Genomic DNA, 22759 nt, shown 5'->3' on the forward strand with positions numbered 1-22759 from the left:
CCTACAAAGGTATTGAAATAGAGATCTGGAGGAAAATCTACCGGAAATACATACAGGATGAAGATCTGATGTGATCTTCAGGAGACGGAATGAAGAACAGTAAACTAAAAGGCTATATGGTTTCAATTCAGCTAAACTGGTACAGTTTATGATGGTGATTACTAAAACGAAATGTTAGTTGTAAAGAGGCTGTCATGAAGACACAAATCTTGAGGATTTATCTCTTGCTTATGAGAATTGAAATGGTTTTGAGTTCTACTTGTGGAAACACATTTAGAGTTTTTCCACTACCTCAAGGACAATATAAAAATGATGAAAGATCAGTGTGCGATAGTTGTTGATGATGTTAAGTGTGAAGTTTGTGAAGGATATTGAACTACTACTGTAGTGGAGATTTGTGGGTGACAATTCCCTGTGGTTTCTCCCTCTAAACAAGGGTTTCCACGTGAAAAATACTTATGACAAAGTGTTTCATGTGGGAATGTTTGATTTGCTTTGGTACTACTTAATTATTTCATTCACATGTTTATATTTAGCAAGTTGGTGAAATTAGTTAAATCTGTGGTTACAATGATTCACTCTCTCCCCAGAGTTTCTAGCATTAACAAATGGATTCTGGGTTAGAACTTTTGAATTGGAATTCTAAGATCAGGACTTTGAATTCGTAAATCTGATTTCATTTTTAAAAATCTAGAAAACTCTAATGACAAATCTTGAAATACATGATCTGCTAATGAAATTTGCCTATTTAGGTCTGATCTTCGTTACATTCAATATGCCTTGATTTCAAACCTCTATTTTGGAAATTTGCCTATGGATTTGCATCACCTGCTTTTAATTTTATTAAGGTCTCGATGGTATTTGCTCTTGCAATCTGGTTTTTGATCTGCTTCTTCAACACTGGTTTTTGCACCTTTTTAGGGCTTATTTATGGAATTTTCATTTGAATCTAGACTTCTGCTGGCCTTATTCGCTACGAATTTGTGCTTAATGATCAGTCATGAATAATTGACCAAGAGCATAAAGGATCTGTCATGCGATAAGCGCAACTTTCAGATCAGCCATACTTGTTGATTTTAACAGGTTGACAAGAGAGAATCCTCTAACAAGGTCACTCCTAATAGGGTGTGCAGGATCCTCACAGGTCTGAAGAAGAAATCCTCTAACTAGGTGACTCTTAGAAGGACTTCTAAATCCCTTAATAGGATAGGTCTCAACTTTTTAAAGCTTCTAACAAGGCTTAACACTCTTAATTGGGTGCAATCCTAACTGGGTGGATGTAAATTTCTTAACATGGCAATTTATTACTACTGTAGTCAAAATTTGTGGTTGACGATTCCCTGTGGTTTCTCCCTCTAACCAAGGGTTTCCACGTGAAAAGTACTTGTGTCAAAGTGTTTCATGTGTGAATGTTTGATTTGCTGGCACTACTTAATTATTTCATTGACATGCTTATATTTGACAAGTTGGTGAAGTCAGTTAAATCTGTGGTTACACTGATTCACCCCCTCGCCCCCCAGTGTTTCTAGCATTTACAAATGAAATCTGGGGTAGAACTTTTGAATTGGAATTCTAAGATCAAGACTTGGAATTCCTAAATCTGATTTCATTTTTCAAAATCTGGAAAACTCTGATGACAAATCTTGAAATGCATGACAAATCATGAAATGCATGAAATTTGCCTGTTTAGGTCTGATCTTCGTTGCATTCAATATGCTTTGATTTCAAACCTCTATTGTGGAAATTTGCCTTCGGATTTGCATCACCCGCTCTTAATTTTGCTAAGGTCTCGATGTTATTCACCCTTGCAATTTGGTTTTTGATCTGCTTCTTCAACACTGATTTTCACACCCCTTAGGTCTTATTTATGAAATTTTCATTTGAATCTGCACTTCAGCTGGCTTTATTTGCTACTGATTTGTGCTTGATGATATCCATGATGAATAATTGGCCAAGAGCATTAATGATCTGTCATACAATAAGTGCAACTTTAGATCAACCATACTTGTTGATTTTAACAGGTTGACAAGAGAGAATCCTCTAACAAGGTCACTCCTAATAGGGTGTGCAGGATCCTAACAGGTCTGAAGAAGAAATCCTCTACCTAGGTGACTCTTAGAAGGACTTCTAAATCCCTTAATAGGGTAGGTCTCAACTTTGTAAGGCTTCTAACAAGGTTTAACACTCTTTAACTGGGTGAAATCCTAACTGGGTGGATGTAAAGTTCCTAACAGGGCAATTTATTACTACTGTAGTCAAAATTTGTGGGTGACAATTCCCTGTGGTTTCTCCCTCTAACCAAGGGTTTCTACGTGAAAAATACTTGTGTCAAAGTGTTTAATATCGAATGTTTGATTTGCTTTGGTACTACTTAATTATTTCATTCGTATGCTTATATTTAGCAAGTTGGTGAAATCAGTTAAATCTGTGGTTACACTGATTCAACCGCACCACCCCCCTCCCCCAAGTGTTTCTAGCATTAACAAATGAAATCTGGGTTAGAACTTTTGAATAGGAATTCTAAGATCAGGACTTGGAATTCCTAAATCTGATTTCATTTTTCAAAATCTGGAAAACTCTGATGACAAATCTTGAAATGCATGATCTGCTAATGAAATTTGCTTGTTTAGGTCTGATCTTCGTTGCATTCAATATGCTTTGGTTTCAAACCTCGATTTTGGAAATTTGCCTTTCGATTTGCATCACCTGCTCTTAATTTTGCTAAGGTGTTGATGTTATTTGCGCATTCTGGTTTTTGATCTGCTTCTTCAACTCTGATTTTCGCACCTCTTTAGGGCTTATTTATGGAATTTTCACTTGAATCTGTACTTCTGCTGGCCTTATTTGCTACTGATTTGTGCTTGATGATATCTCTCATGAATAATTGCAATGATTGAAAATTACACATTGATCTGATTATTTCTTCACCTCTGCCTTAATTCGCCTTATGTCTGCTCTTGTATTTTACCTTTGACCTGCTTTATGTTTTGTAATAATGTAGAAATGACCTTTTTGACCATGCATATATAGGCGCCTATGATAGCAATTGGAATTTCTTGATATGGGCCACCCTCAAATTTTATTTGCCTTTTAGACTACCTCCAAGACCTAGGCAGATATATGTTTTTTAGCTGGAAATGTAAGGGTGCAAAATGGTGCAGGAGCACCTAGTGTATTCATGCCTCCATAAGGGCATTTTGGGGTATTTGCTTTGTCATTATATTCTGTCAAGGGGGGGGAGTCTTAGTATTTAAGTTTTGAGTCATATGATAAATATTGTGAAAGTTGTCATCATTGTCAAAATTTTGTCATGAAATTTTTGCAACCTTGTAGCAACTTTTTGAAAATGTCGTTGGTTTTTGGTAGTTGGAAGTTGAAAACCACTTGGATGGGCATAAATAAGCTTGTTGCATGCCATCCAAGAGTTGGATTTTTTAGTTTTGGAAGAATTGGCTTAATAAAAGTGGAGTTTTCGTGCATTTTCTTTGGAAATCAGTTTGTAATTTGAATGCTATGACCTTGTACGAAATGGTACTGCATCTGAAACTCATATTGATAAAAAGATAATTTTATTTCACATGTTTTTCATTATTAACTGTGTCCTAAAGAAAAGATCATTTGATTGGTGTAATAAGCCAATATTCCCAATAACCCTGTTCAGAAACTAGGGTTTCCAGTTTTTTTAAACAAATCATAAATTTCTTTCCAACTGCTGGATCTCAATGAAAATTGGTGGAAAGTTTGTGTTTCATGTCAATCTTCGAGCTATCCATATGGCGTTTACCACTGATTTGATTCCTGAAAGTTAAACTTGCCAACAGGTCTGAAATTGTTGATATCAGAGTCACAGGAAGCTGTGGAAGTGAAGATCCATGTGGAAGGTCGATTGGGAAGGGAAGCCCAGGTTGGTAACAATTGACTTGGACTCCAATGAATGTGTTTGAAGTGCTAAAACCACAGTTGGCATAATCTCCGAAAAATCGGCAATTTTCAAGTAATTATTGAGTTATCCTGGATTTACTCATGACTCAGCGGGCAGAAAAATCACCAAGTTTTTGTAGAAACTTGCCGATTTTTTCAACTTGGTGAGTTTTTTGGAAAAACACTTTAAATATATATATATATATATATATATATATATTCTAAGTCACAAGGTTCGAGTTCGAGTTCGAGTTTGAGAACTATGAAATTCGGATGATGTTCGACAAGGCAAAAAAAATCAAATAAATTCCACAATAAGTTCGTCTTACATAATTTTCTAAAAAAATATAAATATATGATTATGATTGTAAAGTATGATATTTTTTTACTAATCTTTACAAATAAATAGAATTAAAATATATACAAAATAATTGTTCTATTTAATTTTTACTAATTAAATAAAGTGCGAATATTACAAAATTAAAAATAATAAAAAAGTATTGTAACAATAATTAAATTAATAAATATGCTAAAAATTAATATTTTACTGATAATAAATAAATGTATTGTATACATATAATATACACACGAATATTTTCCTACAATAAATAGACATCGATACAAATATTTTACTCTTAATAAAGAGATAATAGAAATAACATTTATTTTAATAATCTTATAAAAGATTAAAACCTAATAATAAAAACACCATCTACTATTATAATCTTAATAAAGTTTCAAACCTAACCAAATAAACAAAAAAATCGTCGCCCTTTGCTAGAGAAAACGAATAGACGAAGTTTTGGTTGTCACTGGAGAGCCCGTCGGTTGGAAGGTTACGCAGTTAATCAAACGCATAGGTCGGACAGAGCTAAACAGAGGTGAACAGCAGGAGGCTGGAGCGGAACACATCTTTATATACGAGCTTCAGACAACCCTTCCACGGTGCCACGATATTCAAATGTTCAGACAATCCTTTTTCCTTAGGTTCAGATACGATTGGATTCATTTCAGTAGACCATGGGCATCGTTTTATAAGCTTTTTTTGCCCAGAAATCTGATAACATCTCCGTACGAATTTCATGGCGAATTTAGACTTTTTTTTAATATTTTATATGGGTTCACCGAATTTCGAACCTAAAGCCAAAAATTCGGCGAACCCTGTGACATAGTATATATTTATGTTTTTAAATTTTTTTTTTTGTTTTTGTTAAAAACAAAAGGTGAAAAGCCTATATATACTATATAAAATAGAGAATTACAGTATACTAGTAGAGATGGTAAGAGGGAAATGTGATTGTAATGACATATTTACTTCTAGCTTGACATAAACTATTTACTATTTTGCTTCTTGCCATCAACATTCCGCTTGAGGGTGTGATTTTGTACCCACTTTGCATTTATATATATCTAAACACAATTTGTTTCTTTTGTGTTCTCTTTAATTATCTCATTACTCGCATCTTCTCATTGGATTTTGCAAAAAACCTATATTTTAAATTAAATTTAAGTAGGTTTTTAGGTTTTCGAGTTTTTTTGAAAAACAGGCCGAGTTTTTCCAGATTTTATTTTGGTGGGCTTGGCGAGTTGTTGCCAAGTGAGAGCTTTCCAACTATGGCCAAAACAAATGTTTAAACCCTTTGATGGATTTGGTGTCAAGCCTTGGTGCTAGACCTTGGGAAAATTGTCAAATTAGGCCTAGAAAAGTAGGACAATTAACTTTTGACTTTGTTGTTCCAAAACAACTATATCCAAGTTTGGGATATGTTAAATAAGGCCAAAATGGGTACTCATAACTGCTTTTACTTTTTGTGTATGAGCTCTGCATAAGAAGTTATGATGGTAAATCCAGTTAGGGAGTACTACTAGGATGTGGAGGCCTAATGAATGAAAACCCTCCATTTGAATGTTTAAAGATTGAAAGTTTGCTTGTTTAAGGATTATTTGGGGGTTTCCTTCCCTGCCCTACATCAGAAAGGTCCTTGAATGCCTTAGACAAGGTACACGGGGTCAATGGACCTATCCAAAACCTTCCTAGGAGTTTTAGGATTGAACTCAAAAAGCTATAGCTTTACTTGATCTTAGGCATCACAACTGAGCTCCATTAAGGAGTGAATTGCACTCAAACACTTCAAGCACCAATCAAATTGATCTATACCTTCCTAAACCTCCTTCAAGGGATCTTGACTCTCCTAGCTCTTTATAATAGCTAGAACATGGTCAATCAGACACTTAAATCTCCTAAAAACCTAATCAAAATAGGTTAAAGGTCTGTGGGGCCCACTGTGGACTATGATGCCTAAAAAGTATTATGGCATGTTTTTGGGACACGCACATTGTGACCTAATTGCACCCTAGTCCCAATTCTGCCCTGGCATTCAATTTTTGCGTTGTAGTCCTCTAGGATTGGTAAACTCGAGTTGTCTCTTTTCCACGCAGTTGTTCCTACTAGTGAGCTTCTTGGCTTCATTGTAGGACCTCTTGAACACCCTAAATAAACCCTTTGATGAAGCCGAATAAAATTTGTTCCACAGATTAGGATAAATTTGCAAAACCTTGTGGAGATGAAGTATGCACTGTCTTCAGAGTCACTGGGTGACACCACTAAGAGCAAGATCAGGTGGACCCTAAATGGATCCAATCCACGTAAAACTTTCCTAAACTATTTGAAATGACCTTAAGGAGTCCGAATCAACTAAAAACCACAATTGGTCCCATGGGAAACCCATTAGGCTGTCTCGAATGAGTCTGGATTGGCTCCAACGTCACTAAACTATTCCGACATGGGCAAGAATGCAAGATAACACTAGGAGGTGAGTAAATCAATCTCCCGATGTACTCAAAGCATAAATGGTTCTTTTTAATGTACCAATTGAAGTGTTCCTATGATATTGCACGATATTACATGAGTTGATAATGGAAGATTATATACAAGTGTGCCTAGTACCAGCATCGTTGCACATAAGTTACTTCTAAACCATATCACTGTTATATTATTTCATTCCCTTCATAGTGAGGGTACATTTAGCATGATTACATGATTTCAATGCATTTTACATGATTGTTTAGGTTACATATAAGTACGAGACAACTGTTAGATAACTGGGAGTGGGGGGGGGTGGTAGGGGTGAATCAATTATGTTTAGTTATCTCATAGTGCCTTAAAACTTATCAACACCATCAAAACATCATAAACATCAACAACATTAACTTCAATTACTCGGTATATAGATTCAACTCAATACTTAATCCATTCATTCACTTCTTTAAAAACTATTATCAAAACGTTCCTTGCATTACAGATTGCCAGTAAATTTCTAGTTATTACCTAGTGATATCTTAGTTATTACCGAGTTGCAGTAACTGTTAAGACATGTAAAACAACTTGCAACACAAATAACATTCACACAATTAACACCAAGATTTTTAACATGGAAACCCTGTTAAGGGAAAAACCACCTGTGACCGGCAACCCAAAAATTTCACTCTTCTGAAGTGATCTTTGCTAGGAGACAACCTTGTTAACTGTTATATACACTTTGTTGAAGTGACCTTGTTAGAGGATTTCACTAAAAGATCATCTAGACCTTATCACTCCTTGTCCTTGACTAAAAAGAGTGGTGTGATTTAAAGGGACTTACAAACACCACTAATCGATGCTACCTTATAGGATTTCACATACTTGTTAGGTCCACTCGGTACTTACGAGATTTTCTGCTACAATGGTTGAACAATAACAGTATAAAGTGATATGTTAAGAATAACAACTACCTTTGCTTGTTCAAATCTTTGTTCTTGTTCTTTCACTATCTTTTACTCACTCTGCTGGTTCTGAATTACACAAACTTCTTCTTCTCGTCTTCTCTCTGCTCTGCTTGGTTCACATTGCTCAACAATCTCCTCTTTTCTTCTTCAACTTCTCACTTTGATCTCCTTTTAGCAATACAATCAGCAACAACTTTGAACCAACAACCTAAAACTGCCTTGTTTGCCTCCTTAAATAGTTTTCTCAATGCTTCCAAATCCTTCCATCTTTTGCTGCTTTATCAGCATTGTCGATCTTAGGTTTATAGCTGAATTCCTTCATACAATGAATTAAGACACATAGAAAATATAACTTTGCAGAGAACTTTGTGTCCAACCTTATCCTTCAATTTCCTTCATCAAATCCTTCTTGATATTTTTCAGGTATAGATCTTGTAATAGACTTTGACTCTCTCTTTAGACCTTCTCAAACTTTACATATTTTCATCAAAAGTCAGCATCGGATTCCAATTTCTCAATCTCGTTCATCCAACTGTCACTCGGGCAACATATAACTTGGTTAACATTGACTTGCTCAGGCAACACTGTGTTCTTCTTTTACAATTGCTCGGGCAATAGTGTAGCCTCTTGGTGAATACACTTGGTGAATACAGTTTCCCTTCATTAACCTTGTGACTCAGTTAAGCTTGTGATCTTCAATACATTACAATAATATATGATTGTAAAACAATTAAACCAATATTACATAATCATTGTCCAACTCATTCAAGTAACCATTAAATACCTTACATATCAACTCTGTATTCATCATACTTTCATCAAATCCTTTTCATCAATATAATGATATGGTACTTTCCTGAGTTAGCATAATGTCTAGCCAACTAAGACTTTGACATCAATGACAATATGACAACTGATATGACTCTTTTACATACATTCATAGCATCATCACCTAACAATCTCCCACTATCAATTACAACATTAGTTCAAATTTGCAGTCCTTAACAGTGGTTGGCCATGTCACTCAACCATATAGTACTTGTAAGCCCACTCACCGTGCTATGGAGATGAATACATGACCCAAACACAACAAGCATAGATGACAATTTGGGAGTAGGCTTACACACATGCCAGTCACAAAGTAAACACATCATTCACATGATCATAGATAAAGTCGTCATATACTCAAAATACAATAAGTCATGGTTACTACTTAATCTACAATGGGGTTAGCTGATAGGGTAATCAATAGGCAAGTGTCATTGTGTAGCACCAATAGCTCACACGGAACGGACGATCCTTTGATGTTGTTAAGCGGTCCACTAACAATATCCCATCTCTCATGGACGGTCTTATCTTCCCTACTCATCCCAAACCCAACCAAGAACTTAGGCATGGGGTGAAATTAAATATATGTTTCTTACATATTCTTTTACCACATTTCATCTCAACTACTTGCTTTTCAATACTCCCAGTGGTCAACCAAGTGATTACTCATGCTCGGTGACATATTGGAAGCCACTTACCAACCGTTTAATTATTCTTTTTTTGGTCACTTTTTTACTACAATCATTTCGGCCATAACGAAATGTCTCCTCACTAGCAACCAGATTTAAAGGAGTTTGGCCTATAATTGGACCCTCGTAGGACAAGATGTTGAGAGGCTCGTGTGGGTAGTTTCTTATTGTAGCCTATGGTATCATTTGCACTTAATATTAATTATATTTTAATATTTCTTTAAAGTGCAATTAAATATTATTGCGAGAAAAGGTGAATCTTCTAGAAAGTGAAATTAAATATTATTTTTATTTCCTCTAGGAGGCCCACCTCTTGGAAGAAAAGAATAAGTAGGGAGGGAAGCCTCATTGTTAGATATCGAATGTGTTGCCATCTACTTTCCCTAATAACTTGTGGAGCCAAGGGTTTCTGCAGTTTGCTACATTGGTTATTGGGATCAAACACTCCCGTCGATTCACATAATTGAGGTGATGAAAGATCCTCCAAAGGGTTGCAGCTATTGGAGAAGACAAATTAGTCTTTTCATTGTGCCAAGTTTGTGGCCTAGGCCCAGATTTGTGGAGTAAGATCAAAGAAAAATTCTGATATTAATATCAGATATATTGCAATAGGTTTGTGATATTGGGATCATGATTTTGAAAGAGTTTGGAAGACTTTCCTATAGCTGAAGGTGAACAATGCTGTCGCTATAGTGCCATCGCTACAGTGTCGCTGCTTCATTGTCGTCACTGCAGTACTGCTGCTATAGTATTCCCCGCTACAGGAACATCCAAATATTTTGGTCAGTTTCCAGGTTCCCATCGACATATATTTTGCATTGTTTTGATGCTAGTGCTGAATCTTTTAGGGCATTTGTAGGGATTTAGTGATCAGTTGTGGAAGCATTGTAATCTGATTGATATTTCATATCAGAATTTTATATCAGCCAACCGTCATCTTGAAGGGATTAGAGTATCATCAAAGTTTGCATCGCGGGTGTTTTTCCTAATGTCATATTGTTGTAAATGCTTATTTCTCATTTGTAACCAATGCTTATACGTGAAAAAATACAAAATCATTTGCATCTTCTTTGTTAGATATTCTGGAGTTTTGATAAGCTTGTCTGGCATTTAGAAAGAATCGGAATTTAGATCAGCGATATATTCTTTGTGTACAAAGTGTTTGACGAAACTCTTAGGTCAAGAAATCAGAATATTAAATTCAGAATTGCAAGGGATACTACACAAAAGATAGTAGACCGTAGAAAGATTGATGCAAGAAGGAATAATTTGTGAGCAGAAATACATCAGCACCTTTGTTTGGTTTTAATGTTGTTTGTTATAAGTGCAATAAATTTGGGAATTTTGAAAGACATGCAGAAGTAATTTTGTGAATTCTCCGAAGCAGGATTCCAAGGAGAATAGCTCAATGGATGGGAAGATTGAAATTGAGAGAGTTTGGAAAAGGAAGCAAAAAGGAAAAAGATCAGAAAGTTCTCTCATGGCACACTTCCACAGAAGGAGAAAAATTTATGGACTGTTGATAGCGGGTGTTTCAGTCACATAACCAGAGACCAAGAAAATTCATGAACTTCAAAAGTTTTGATGCTGGGGCAGTTACTCATGGGAATGATTTAGTTTTAAAGAATACCCGTAAGGGTATTTTGAGTCTTGATGGAGGATGAACCAAAACATATGATGTTCCATATGTGGAAAGTTTAAAACATTATCCATCTCGGGGTTCAAGCAATGTGAATGTAGTAGGGGCAGAAGCCTCTAACCCAATGTGAAAGTAGCACTGCAAAGACATTTTCTCCCTTATACAAAACATTGATGTTTATATGTGGAAAGTTTAAAACAGTTGCCTGGAATTTTTTAATCATGCCCCTTTTAGATGTCACTAGATGTACTAGTTACACATCCCATTTTCTTTTGGTGCTGCCTCATAGAGAGGCACCATGTTGGGAGCATTTACAGGTATTAGCCCTAGGATCCCATTCTCCATATACAAGACATAGTGTTTTAGTTGAACAAGAGAGTAAGACAGCTGCATAGTCTTCAAGACTACAAATGTTGGAATATGTTTTCTATCAAATATTTGTCCGCCCACTTACTGAGAGCCCTGTATGCATTTTCCAAAGACTGATTGGCTGCGATGACTGCCAATAAACCCGCTGTGAACGTGAAACTAATATTGGAGAAAGAGTCATATATGATTGACAGAGTAGAAGCAGATTAAAGGTTTTGTCCAAGACATGTTTTTCTATGATCTGTGTTTTCTTTGGATGTTAGTCCTTCAAAACAGTTAGAAGAGGCACCATAAATCTTTATCATGACTCACACATGTTCCAGATACTGGAAAGTATACACTTTAAACTTCTTTTCTGCAATATTTCCCTTTCCGTCTTATGTATCTTTGAAATTGTTTAGAAAGACCAGTGATGCTCTTCTGGACTAATATAAAATCCTTGAATTTGTTTTACATTCTGTGCAAATGCTCCAGAAAAAGACATGTCAAAAAGTAGACAAGGTGCTACACAAAAGCCCCTTGAAACATTTTTGGTTTAACTGTAAATACTTGTAAATGTATGTGGAAATAGTCAGATAGCTGGAGAAGAGTGATTACAAATGCTTTTCGAACAAGTCAAACTGAAACCTACAAAATAGCTCTTTGAAGACCTTATTCAGAAATCTATTGAGACATCCTTGAAACAGCCTCCCACCGGGAGACAAACTTTTTGCAAACAGACAATTGGGCCCTTGATAAGCTAGAGCTATCAAGAACCCAAGTTGTTATGGTGAATTTCTTGTTTTTGCCTAGTCTATCTGTTGGACGAACAAATTACTAGCTTCTTCCTTTTGCATTAGGTTTCTGTAAAATGTTATGATAACATGTTATAAATATTTCTGTCCGAGAGACTATTCCTGGGTGCTTATTTTCACTATTTATCGAACCTAACTATGATATATTTAATATTACTAGATTTGGCCTTGGGAATTGTTACATCATGGATTCCCTTATACTGCTTTCTTTTGAGTTGATGAAATGTCTTGGTGATTAACTTTTCTAAACCTTGATCACCATGTATTCTGTATACTCTCTCTTTTCTCTGCATCTTGTAAATAATATCTAAATTGTTAACATGTACTTCTGTTAAAAATTGTGAAATTAGCTTAATATTCTAAATCTACTGTTATGTCTAAATGTTACAACAGGTAGGTTTCAAAATGTTCCTTGGTGTTACAGCAACTGTGGCTAACTGGGATGCAGATGGTACTGAATGCAGCCTTATCCTTGAGGATAATCCTCTTGTTGACTTTGTTGAGTTACCTGAGACATGCCATGGCCTTTATTACTGCAATGTTTTATGTGGAGTTCTTCGAGGAGCACTTGAAATGGTAAGTATTTTATTTTAGAATTAACAAGTTCAGTTGGACAATACTATTTGATAGAAAATTCTGATTATTTATGTTGATATTATAACTCTTTATTTTTAACGTCAAGCATTTTTTTCCATTTCTTTCGGAATATAAGAAAGTCAGGAAGTGCAGTGAAAGAAGAATTCTTTACCATCTTTTCCAAAACATATTGAAACTTATCCTGTATAAAAATGATGAAAGATCATTGTGCAATAGTTGTTGATGATGTTAATTGTGAGTTTTGTGAAGGATATTGAACTATATGTTGTTAGCATTGATCTAGAGTAGAAATTGACCAAGAGTATAAAGGATCTGTCATGCAATAAGTGCAACTTTCAGATCAGCCATACTTGTTGATTTTATCAGGTTGACAAGAGAAAATCCTCTAACAAGGTCACTCCTAATAGGGTGTGCAGGATCCTAACAGGTTTGAAGAAGAAATCCTCTAACTAGGTGAGGAGTTCTAGATCCCTCAATAGGGTAGGTCTCAACAGATCTTGTTTGTAAAGCCTCTAACAAGGCTGAACACTCTTAACTGGGTGAAATCCTAACCAGGTGATTAAAAGTTCCTAACAGGGCAACTTATTACTACTGTAGTGGAGATTGGTGGGTGACAATTCCCTGTGGTTTCTCCCTCTAACCTATGGTTTCCACGTGAAAAATACTTGTGTCAAAGTGTTTCATGTGTGACTGTTTGGTTTGCTTTGGTACTACTTAATTATTTCATTTGCATGCTTATATTTAGCAAGTTGGTGAAATTAATTAAATCTGTTGTTACACTGATTCACCCCCCGAGCCCCTACCCCAGTGTTTCTAGCATTACAGATGAAATCTGGGTTAGAACTTTTGAATTGGAATTCCTAAATCTGATTTCATTTTTCAAAATTTGGAAAATTCTGATGACAATCTTGAAATGCATGATCTGCTAATGAAATTCCCCTATTTAGGTCTGATCTTCGTTGCATTCATTAATGCTTTGATTTCAAACCTCTATTTTGGAAATTTGCCTTTGGATTTGCATCACCTACTCTTAATTTTGCTAAGGTCTCGATGTTATGCCCTTGCAATCTGGTTTTTGATCTGCTTCTTCAACTCTGATTTTCACACCTCTTTAGGGCTTATTTATGGGATTTTCATTTGAATCTGCACTTCTGCTGGCCTTATTCGCTACTGATTTGTGCTTGATGATATCAGTCATGAATAATTGACCAAGAGCATAAAGGATCTGTCATGCAATAAGTGCAACTTTCAGATCAGCCATACTTGTTGATTTTAACAGGTTGACAAGAGAGAATCCTCTAACAAGGTCACTCCTAATATGGTGTGCAGAATGCTAACATGTCTGAAGAAGAAATACTCTAACTAGGTGACTCTTAGAAGGACTTCTAAATCCCTTAATAGGGCAGGTCTCAACTTTGTAAAGCTTCTAACAAGGCCTAACACTCTTAACTGGGTGAAATCCTAATTGGGTGGATGTAAAGTTCCTAACAGGGCAATTTATTACTACTGTAGTCAAAATTTGTGGGTGACAATTCCTTGTGGTTTCTCTCTCTAACCAAGGGTTTCCACATGAAAAATACTTGTGCCAAAGTGTTCTCTGTTAATGTTTGATTTATTTTGGTACTACTTAATTATTTCATTCGCATGCTTATATTTAGCAAGTTGGTGAAATCAGTTAAATCTGTGGTTACACTGATTCACACCGCCCGCCCCCCCAAACCCCCAGTGCTTCTAGCATTAACAAATGAAATTTGGGGTAGAACTTTTGAATAGGAATTCTAAGATCAGGACTTGGAGTTCCTAAATCCGATTTCATTTTCAAAATCTGGAAAACTCTGATGACAAATCTTGAAATGCATGATCTGCTAATGAAATTCGCCTGTTTAGGTCTGATCTTCATTGCATTCAATATGCTTTGATTTCAAACCTCTATTTTGGAAATTTGCCTTTGGATTTGCATCACCTGCTCTTAATTTTGCTAAGGTCTCGATGTTATTTGCCCTTGCAATCTGGTTTTTGATCTGCACCACTTTAGGGCTTATTATGGAATTTTCATTTCAATCTGCAATTCTGCTGGCCTTATTCACTACTGATTTGTGCTTGATGATATCTGTCATGAATAATTGCAATGATTGAAATTGCACATTGATCTGATTTTTTCTTTTCACCTCTGCCGTAATTCGCCTTATGTCTGCTCTTGTATTTTACCTTTGATCTGCTTTATGTTTTGTAATAATGTAGAAATGACCTTTTTGACCATGCTGTTAAGATTATAGCTACTGTCGGATTAATTTAATCGTAAGATACAATGTTGATATAATATATATTATATATATAATATTATAATTATTGTATATTATAAATATATATCTTATATATATATATATATATATACTATATATATATAATACACATGTTATATTGTGATTTATATTGTTAAATGATAATGATTAATCATTAATCATAGACATGTCTCCTAATCTTATATTTATAAGAGATTGGGATCTACATTTGGAAAATACCAATAACAGTGGCAGTTTAATTACATTTGTAGAAACCGATCCATGCTTTCTAACATGGTATCAGAGCTGCAGGCTGCAAATGTAGAAAATAGAAAAGATGTAGAACAGTTATGAGATAATAATAAAAAACAATAGAGAAGCTTGGTTCATTACAGTGGTATCATAGCAAACATCCTGCCAGCGTGTAAATTTTTATTTAAGAGTACCAAATCATAAGAAAATATATATGTATCAAACAGGGGCAACTCCATTTAAAGTCTACAGTTAATATATATGTATGAAACACCGGCAACTCCATTTTTGAATGAATATTGGAACTGGAGGCATCTCACAGACAATTTGACAGCATCAGACTATTAACATCGATATCTTTCCTAAGCAATGTTTAAGGCGGTGATCAACTTGTGTGATGACTTGGCCATATGATCTGGCCCTTTAATTCTATGGGGAAGTCATTGCTTCGATGGGCGATAAGTGATACGATACGCAGGAAGGGAAAAGAAAGACGTGCAATGTTATAAAGAAAATGTCACAGAAGATACAACATGGTGTAATACAATTAAAATTTGCATAGAGGAAAGCATACTTTGCACGGAGAAATCTATGAATACTTTTGGCATTAAATACATATCATTTTATAAAATGGCCAGAAAAAGGCGGTAAAACAAAGAATAATTATCCTTGCAGTACACATATCTTGGCAGATTAATCTGTAAAGAAGTCGTTCAGTCAATTAAAAAAGGATGGATGGAGGTCAGAATTTCTCATGTTTTGGAGATGGCGTGTGGGAAGATAAATCTCACATGAATTACATCTGTTTTATAAATTGTTGTAATTCCGGCATAAAATCCTTCGAAGTTGGTAGTATGAATTTTCCAACTTGAACTCTGCAGGCTCTCAACATATAATTGGGTCTGTAAATTATAGCAATTGAAAGACCGGGGAAAGGAAGTTTGTAGTAATGGAGTGTGCAACCATCTCTGCACGGAGTTTATAGTAATACTAATCATTATGGCCTTGCTGATATTGTACATTCCGAAACTAACAATATATATTGTGATCCATTAAAATTAATTTGTCATTTTGACCCATATTGAATATAAGTGAAAAACTGAACATCATAATGGGATATCAACTGGTATGTTTATTACCATTGTGACCATTCACTAGTATCAGCATTGTTAAAATATATTAAATTAAAGAGTAGTGCAAATAAGGAAATATTCATAGTAGATTAGCCAAGGGAAAGAAATGAACAAGGGCGGGCATATCTAAAAGACAGAATAACATTACCAAGCTTCTCTGCAATTAGAAGCACCCAGGCGGCCATCACAACCTGAAAAAATATAATTGCACAAAAAATGGAGGATTGAGCAGTTGGTATAGGAACACACACATCCTGCTATCAATTTCCATCAGAACTCATGGCGATGGTGTGGAGTCAATTCATTTTTAACGTCATCTTTGCAATCTCATATGTTTTATGATATTCAATGATATACGCAATGATCCAGTGTACAGTACCAACATACATTGTTTGGCAGTACTTATAACCTTCTGCGATACCTCCACTTATAATAGCTCCACATATTATTCAAGCAAATTCTTGCCCTCTAACTACTAGTAAAGTGTATCTTCTAGTTCTCGTTCACAAGTGTGGTAGATGTAGAGCATCTCTTAGTGTATAATTAACTGATATATGGGTCACAGCTATATTAAGGTCCTTTAGACTCAATACCCGTTTAGGAAGTTAATCGCTATGCTGGGTCATAGCAATTGTGAGTGATCTGTAGATGATAGACATCAATTTAATAGGTTTGGACTCCGAATAGTGATGATATTATATATCACAATGAAGACTATATTGAGCAGAAGAAAGATGTACAAATCTGTCATCTACGTACAACATTGACATTTCATTAGAGGCAAATCATGGAAAAAGATGGAGCAAATAGTTGATGATGATAGTGGACATGTAGCAACAAATCTATCAAGACCATATTTTAAGGAATTGATATATTTTCCATTACTAAATATATTGTTGGTTCAATTGAAACTTAATAGTTGAGATATGGCATAATTCCTATTACTTAGTTCAAGAAGTGGTAACTCACCTAGAGTAAATATAGTAAAGTAGTTGCCCCAATTTTCAAAGTTGATGATACATACGGTTTACTGGTTGAGATATCAGAATCGATAACATTCGGATATGATGAACACATACATTATTTAGTCTTTGACTTAGTAACATCGGGCAAGGATATTAAGGGTATATTGTAGAAATGGCCATGTCATTGGGCTCACACAATAGAGTATGATGATTCAACAACCATACGAACATTTTCATGCAAAGATGAGATGTTCATATATTGTATTTTGATGAATCCTTAGAATGCTACATCTTTTGTTTCTAGCTAAGAAACTATATGAAGGGATAGTGCTTAGAGTTGAGAGGGAGTTACAACTTAAATGATCTCTGTGAGATTATTTCTGGTAGGACGCAGCTACTTGAGAAAATTATAGGAAGATCCTTTGCATTGCATATGTCCTTATATTCAACCTGAACTAGAGCGGAAGGATCATCCGAAGAGGGCTGAATATGAATATATTTCATCTACACGTGAAAGTGAACTAGACTATTTTATGGTTCAAATTAATAATAATGAAGTATCTAGGAATTCTACATTGTGGGGGGGTGATGATTACCTTAACTAATGTTTCATTCCCTATTGGAGGCATTTTTCTTGTTTGATGTATATGGATCTTCATTTGGAGCAACTTGTATCAAGAACGTTAATGTGCAGATAAGTATTCATTATCTTTGATTATTATATTTACTTGCTTATTATTTGTATTCCTACACATACTATAAGAGTTAATTACCTTGATCTTTTCCTTTGTGTCTAAGGATGCTCTTGCGGGAAAAGAAGGTTGATACTTTACCAAATATAGTGTAGATCACGAATATCTTTGATGATTGGGATTATGAGTATCCTTTCATACCAAGAGAGAGTTCAATACTTTTTCAGAGACAACCGTATACAAGGAGCTCAAAAGATTGATACTTAGACAAAGTCTAATATACCTGTGTATGACTACATGATTGTGATGGGCCTACTCATGTACATCACAAGGAAGTAATAACTTGTCCCCTGAAGGTTGAAAGATTAATATCAGATTCAGAGGGAGATCGACAAACATCCTTGGGTGAAGAGAGTCTCAAAGGGAGTAACTACAAGACCTAACTTCCTAGGATCATTGTTCAAGAGGGAGAATTTTGAGGTGCAATCCTTTGTGAATGATATCTTCTCTATGAGGGAGAAGTTGTAAGTAAAATTTATTGTAATGTATTCTTCTCTGTGAGAGAGAATTGAGGTGAAAGCCTTTGTACTACCATTTGACTTGGTTCATGGTGGTCACTATTTCGCATATGACATGTAATGAAGGTGACAATCTTTCATTGACATATATAAATAGAAGGTAATCATTGTAAGATGACAGTCTTATAAATGGTAGACGTGTGATGATCTTTCATATGTATGAGGTCACTATTGTAAGGTGACGACTTTATCAAAAGTTGATCCATCTCCTAACACCAAAATGTGTTGGAGCAAGTGTTATCTTGGTTCTTCGGGTTGGATTTTGCTGGACACCCTGGCAACCAACTTGTCGTGGTTCTTTGGGCCGGATTTTGCTAGACACCTTGGTAATCAACTCATCATGGTTCTTCAGGCCGGATTTTGCCGAACACCATGAAAATCAATTGTTATGGTTATTCAGGCCGGATCTTGCCGAACACCATAACTTAAATCTGTCATAGACCACACATAAAGTGGTGTTTAAATCTTGTTTTATAATTGCTTCAATTCTTTTTTGCTAAAGAGGGAGTGTTGAGAAATTTAGCCTTATAGTGAATTGAATATCATATTGAGATGATATATCTGCATATGCTTGAGAGCATAATGTGTTCCATTACAAATCCTCCCTAGCTAAGAGGGAGTGTTATAGCTACTGTCGGATTGATTTAATCATAAGATACAATGTTGATATTATATATATATGTATTGTGATTTATATTGTTAAATAATAATGATTAATCATAGAGACATGTCTTGAAGAGACATGTCTCCTACTCTTATATTTATAAGAGATTGGGATCTACATTTGGAACATACCAATAACAATGGTAGTGTAATTACATTTGTAGAAACCGATCCATGTTTTCTAACACATGCATATATAGGCGTCTATGATAGCGATTGCAATTTCTTGATGTGTGCCACCCTCAAATTTTATTTGCCTTTTGGACTACCTCCAAGACCTAGGCAGATATATGCGTTTTAGCTGGAAATGTAAGGGTGCAACATGGTGCAGGAGCACCTAGTGCATTCATGCCTCCAGAAGGGTATTTTGGGGTATTTTCTTTGTCATTATATTTTGTCAAAGGGGAGTCTTAGGATTTAATTTTTGAGTCATATGGTAAATATTGTAAAAATAGTCGTCATTGTCAAAATTTTGTCATGAAATTTTTGCAACCTTGTAGCAACTTTTTGAAAATGAGGTTGTTAGTTGGGTTTTCGTAGTTGGAAGTTGAAAACCACTTGGATGGGCATAAATAAGCTTGTTGCATGCCATCCAAGAGTTGGATTTTTTAGTTTTGGAAGATTTGGCTTAATAAAAGTGGAGAGTTTGTGCATTTTCTATTGAAATCAATTTGTAATTTGTATGGTATGACCTTGTACCATTCACATTTGAAACTCATATCGACAAAAAGATAATTTTATTTCACATGTTTTTCATTATTAACTGTCCTAAAGAAAAAATTGTTCGATTGGTGTAATAAGCCAATATTCCGAAAAACCCTGTTCAGAAAGTAGGGTTTCCAGTTTTTTTAAACAAATCATAAATTTTTTTCCCACTGCTGGATCTCAGTCAAAATTGGTGGAAAGTTCTTTTTTTTCATGTCAATCTTCGAGCTATCCATTTGGGGTTTACTAATGATTTGATTTGTGGAAGTTAAACTTGCCAAAAGGTCTGAAATTGTTGATATCAGTCATAGGAAGCTGTGGAACTGAAGATCCATGTGGAAAGTCGATTGGGAAGGAAATCCCAGGTTGGTGACAATTGATTTGGACTCCAATGAATGTGTTTCAAGTGCTAAAACCACAGTTGGCGTAATCGCCGAAAAATCGATGAGTTTCGAGCAATCGCAGAGTTTTTTGGGACCAGCGAGTTTTCCCCAATTTAATTTTTAAACTCTCTTTAAATTTTTTTTTGGTGAGAATAACAGTTTTACACACTATTTAATATTTTGCTAGTACAGACAGATATTATATCTGATTAAATAAATAGATAATTCTTTTATTATGAATATGTTAGCTTGAATCGGTGTAATTTTGGAAATACAATTTATAATTTGAGTTAAATATGTAATAATTATGTCTAATCTATTAGGGGACATTACACCTGCTTCCTATTGAAACAATGCATTGGAGGATGTCAATTTAAGCTATTAAAACTCAACATTTAAAAATGTAAAAACCAGTTTTGCCTTTCTGCTTGTCTAGCCCATACTGATTTCAGAGCTTGTCTATCAGAGGGTGATGTTAGACACCAGTGAAAATTGTCCTAGGAAATTTGCGGGCAACAGCAGGCCATGGTAAAGCCTACCTGTTAGCAAATTAGTACATAATACTATATTACGGCCAATATTATTGTATGAAGAAATTAGCAGGCTGTTAAGAACATGTTGTGTAATAACATGTCAACATATCCGTGACCATCTTTTGCTGGTAGCCAAATCCACTAACAGCCAATTAGATCAGTTTTTGTATTCATAGAGGATTCTTATTATTCATTTTGAGAATTAATGTAACATGTACACTGTCCCATACAAAAGAATTGATTGGAATTTCGTACCTCTTCAATAAACTTATTATTAAGAACTATCCTTGTAAGTATATTCTAGTGGAAGGGACGAGTCACTTAGATGTCTGATATCAATATTGCATGTTTGAAGTTTATACAAGTGTGGAATACTACTCCCTGTACTCCCTCCTTATATCTTTTAAATAATTAGAATAAGATTTTTATTTATTTATTTATTTTAAAATGGTGGCTGAAGCAAATACTTTAAATTTTTTATCCATTTGGATAGCAATTACAGCGAAGTATGCAAGTCTGATTATAAATTAATTTTTAACGGAAAATGTGGACAAAGGAACATATCCATAACCCTAAATAGAACAGGTGTAGGAAGTATTTTCCTTGTGTTCATCATTTAGAACCAAATGTCTTGTGTAAGAAAATCATAAGAGTTGATTAGTGGTGCAAATGAAACATTCTGAGTACTGGGCTACAAATATATTTTGCAGGTATCTATGAAGACTGAAGTCAGGTGGGTTCGGGATATGCTTAGGGGGGACGATGCTTATGAGTTGAAGTTGAAACTTCTAGAACAAGTTGCTGAAGAATATCCATACAAAGATGAGGAGTAGACAGCTGATTGGTCACTCCATACCAGTTAGAAAGTTGTGTTTTTAAAGATACTTCTGTCCAAAAAGTTTGAGACTATGCTTCAGTATATTATAGTCAGAGCATTGTATCTGTGTTATTTGATGAACCATGCTCTCCATTACTGCTAGAGCAGTAAATTTTCTTAAATTATTTTGCTTTAATGTGGAACTCAATAGATAGCCCTTCAAATGTATTCAATAAAGGTATTCTTCTAAATCTTCACTTCATATAAAATTTTATGTAGAGACTTCTTAATGATGCATGACTAACATAGGCCTAACTTCACGAGTGTATGCCCTCACAAAGATGCATTGTCGGATGCTTTTATTTTTTGAATACATACTTTTCATCTCAAATGCCAGACTTGGCAAAGCTTGCATTGATGATATAATTTGTCTTTGAGAAATCTGTTCATTTCCTTTTAGGAGTTTCCAAGGAAAGATTCCGTGGGTGAAAAAATTCCCTTCTCAAGTGAGTCTTCACAGAGAAAAATTCACCCCTGATCTGGAAATGGGCTGATAGCTCAGTGGCAAAATACCCAGGCATGATAATGGGTGACCCCTGGTTTCAAGTCCTAACGAATCTGTAGAAAGCTACTTATAAATGAGAAAACCTTGCAAGATTAAATGCAAAAACAATTAATATATCAAAATGGTATTCTTTGTAAACCTATTCTAAGTGTAAAGAAAATAATAATTTGAAGGATGTTTGTTGAGATAAGAAAGGGAGCTTCTATAAAAACTTCAATAAGAATACAGGAAATTGGAAACCTATTTCTTTTGGAATAAGAATAGATGCTGTAAAAAACCTTTAAAGCAAGAAACAAGTGTTAAAAAAATTGATTACAGGATTTAAGAGAAGTAAAAAATATTTTTAATTTTTAATTTTAAAATTAAATTGATTTTTTCAATTTGAAAATGATATTGACTTTTTATTCATTGCATGAATTTTAACTTGGTACTTGCTTTTCACGTACTACTGAAATTTGAAACCAAGCGAAAAGTTGACAATAGATATATCAAAATTCCTGATGATGGCAAGATAAAAGGCAGAAGCTCCCTTCTGAAAATATTTATCTCAGACGCATTACACAATTCATTTAATGTTCTCCATGTTTTT

At 34.9% G+C, this 22759-nt stretch overlaps 1 protein-coding gene across 1 annotated transcript in view; it reads left to right on the forward strand.

Moving 5' to 3' along the window:
- LOC149556381 (Transport protein particle (TRAPP) component) overlaps positions 1-21856 on the forward strand; it is a 70921-nt gene extending 49065 nt beyond the window's left edge. Inside the window, exons 4-5 of the mRNA XM_089830672.1 lie at positions 12399-12581; positions 21499-21856. Coding sequence (XP_089686798.1) covers positions 12399-12581; positions 21499-21621 — 306 coding nt within the window. The 3' untranslated portion in view covers positions 21622-21856. The remainder of the gene's footprint in view (positions 1-12398; positions 12582-21498) is intronic.
- Positions 21857-22759: the final 903 nt, after the last annotated feature.

The sequence above is a fragment of the Cupressus sempervirens genome, chromosome 5, assembly GCF_028749045.1.
Source record: "Cupressus sempervirens isolate cs-2001-9-10 chromosome 5, ASM2874904v1, whole genome shotgun sequence".
Lineage (NCBI taxonomy): Eukaryota > Viridiplantae > Streptophyta > Pinopsida > Cupressales > Cupressaceae > Cupressus > Cupressus sempervirens.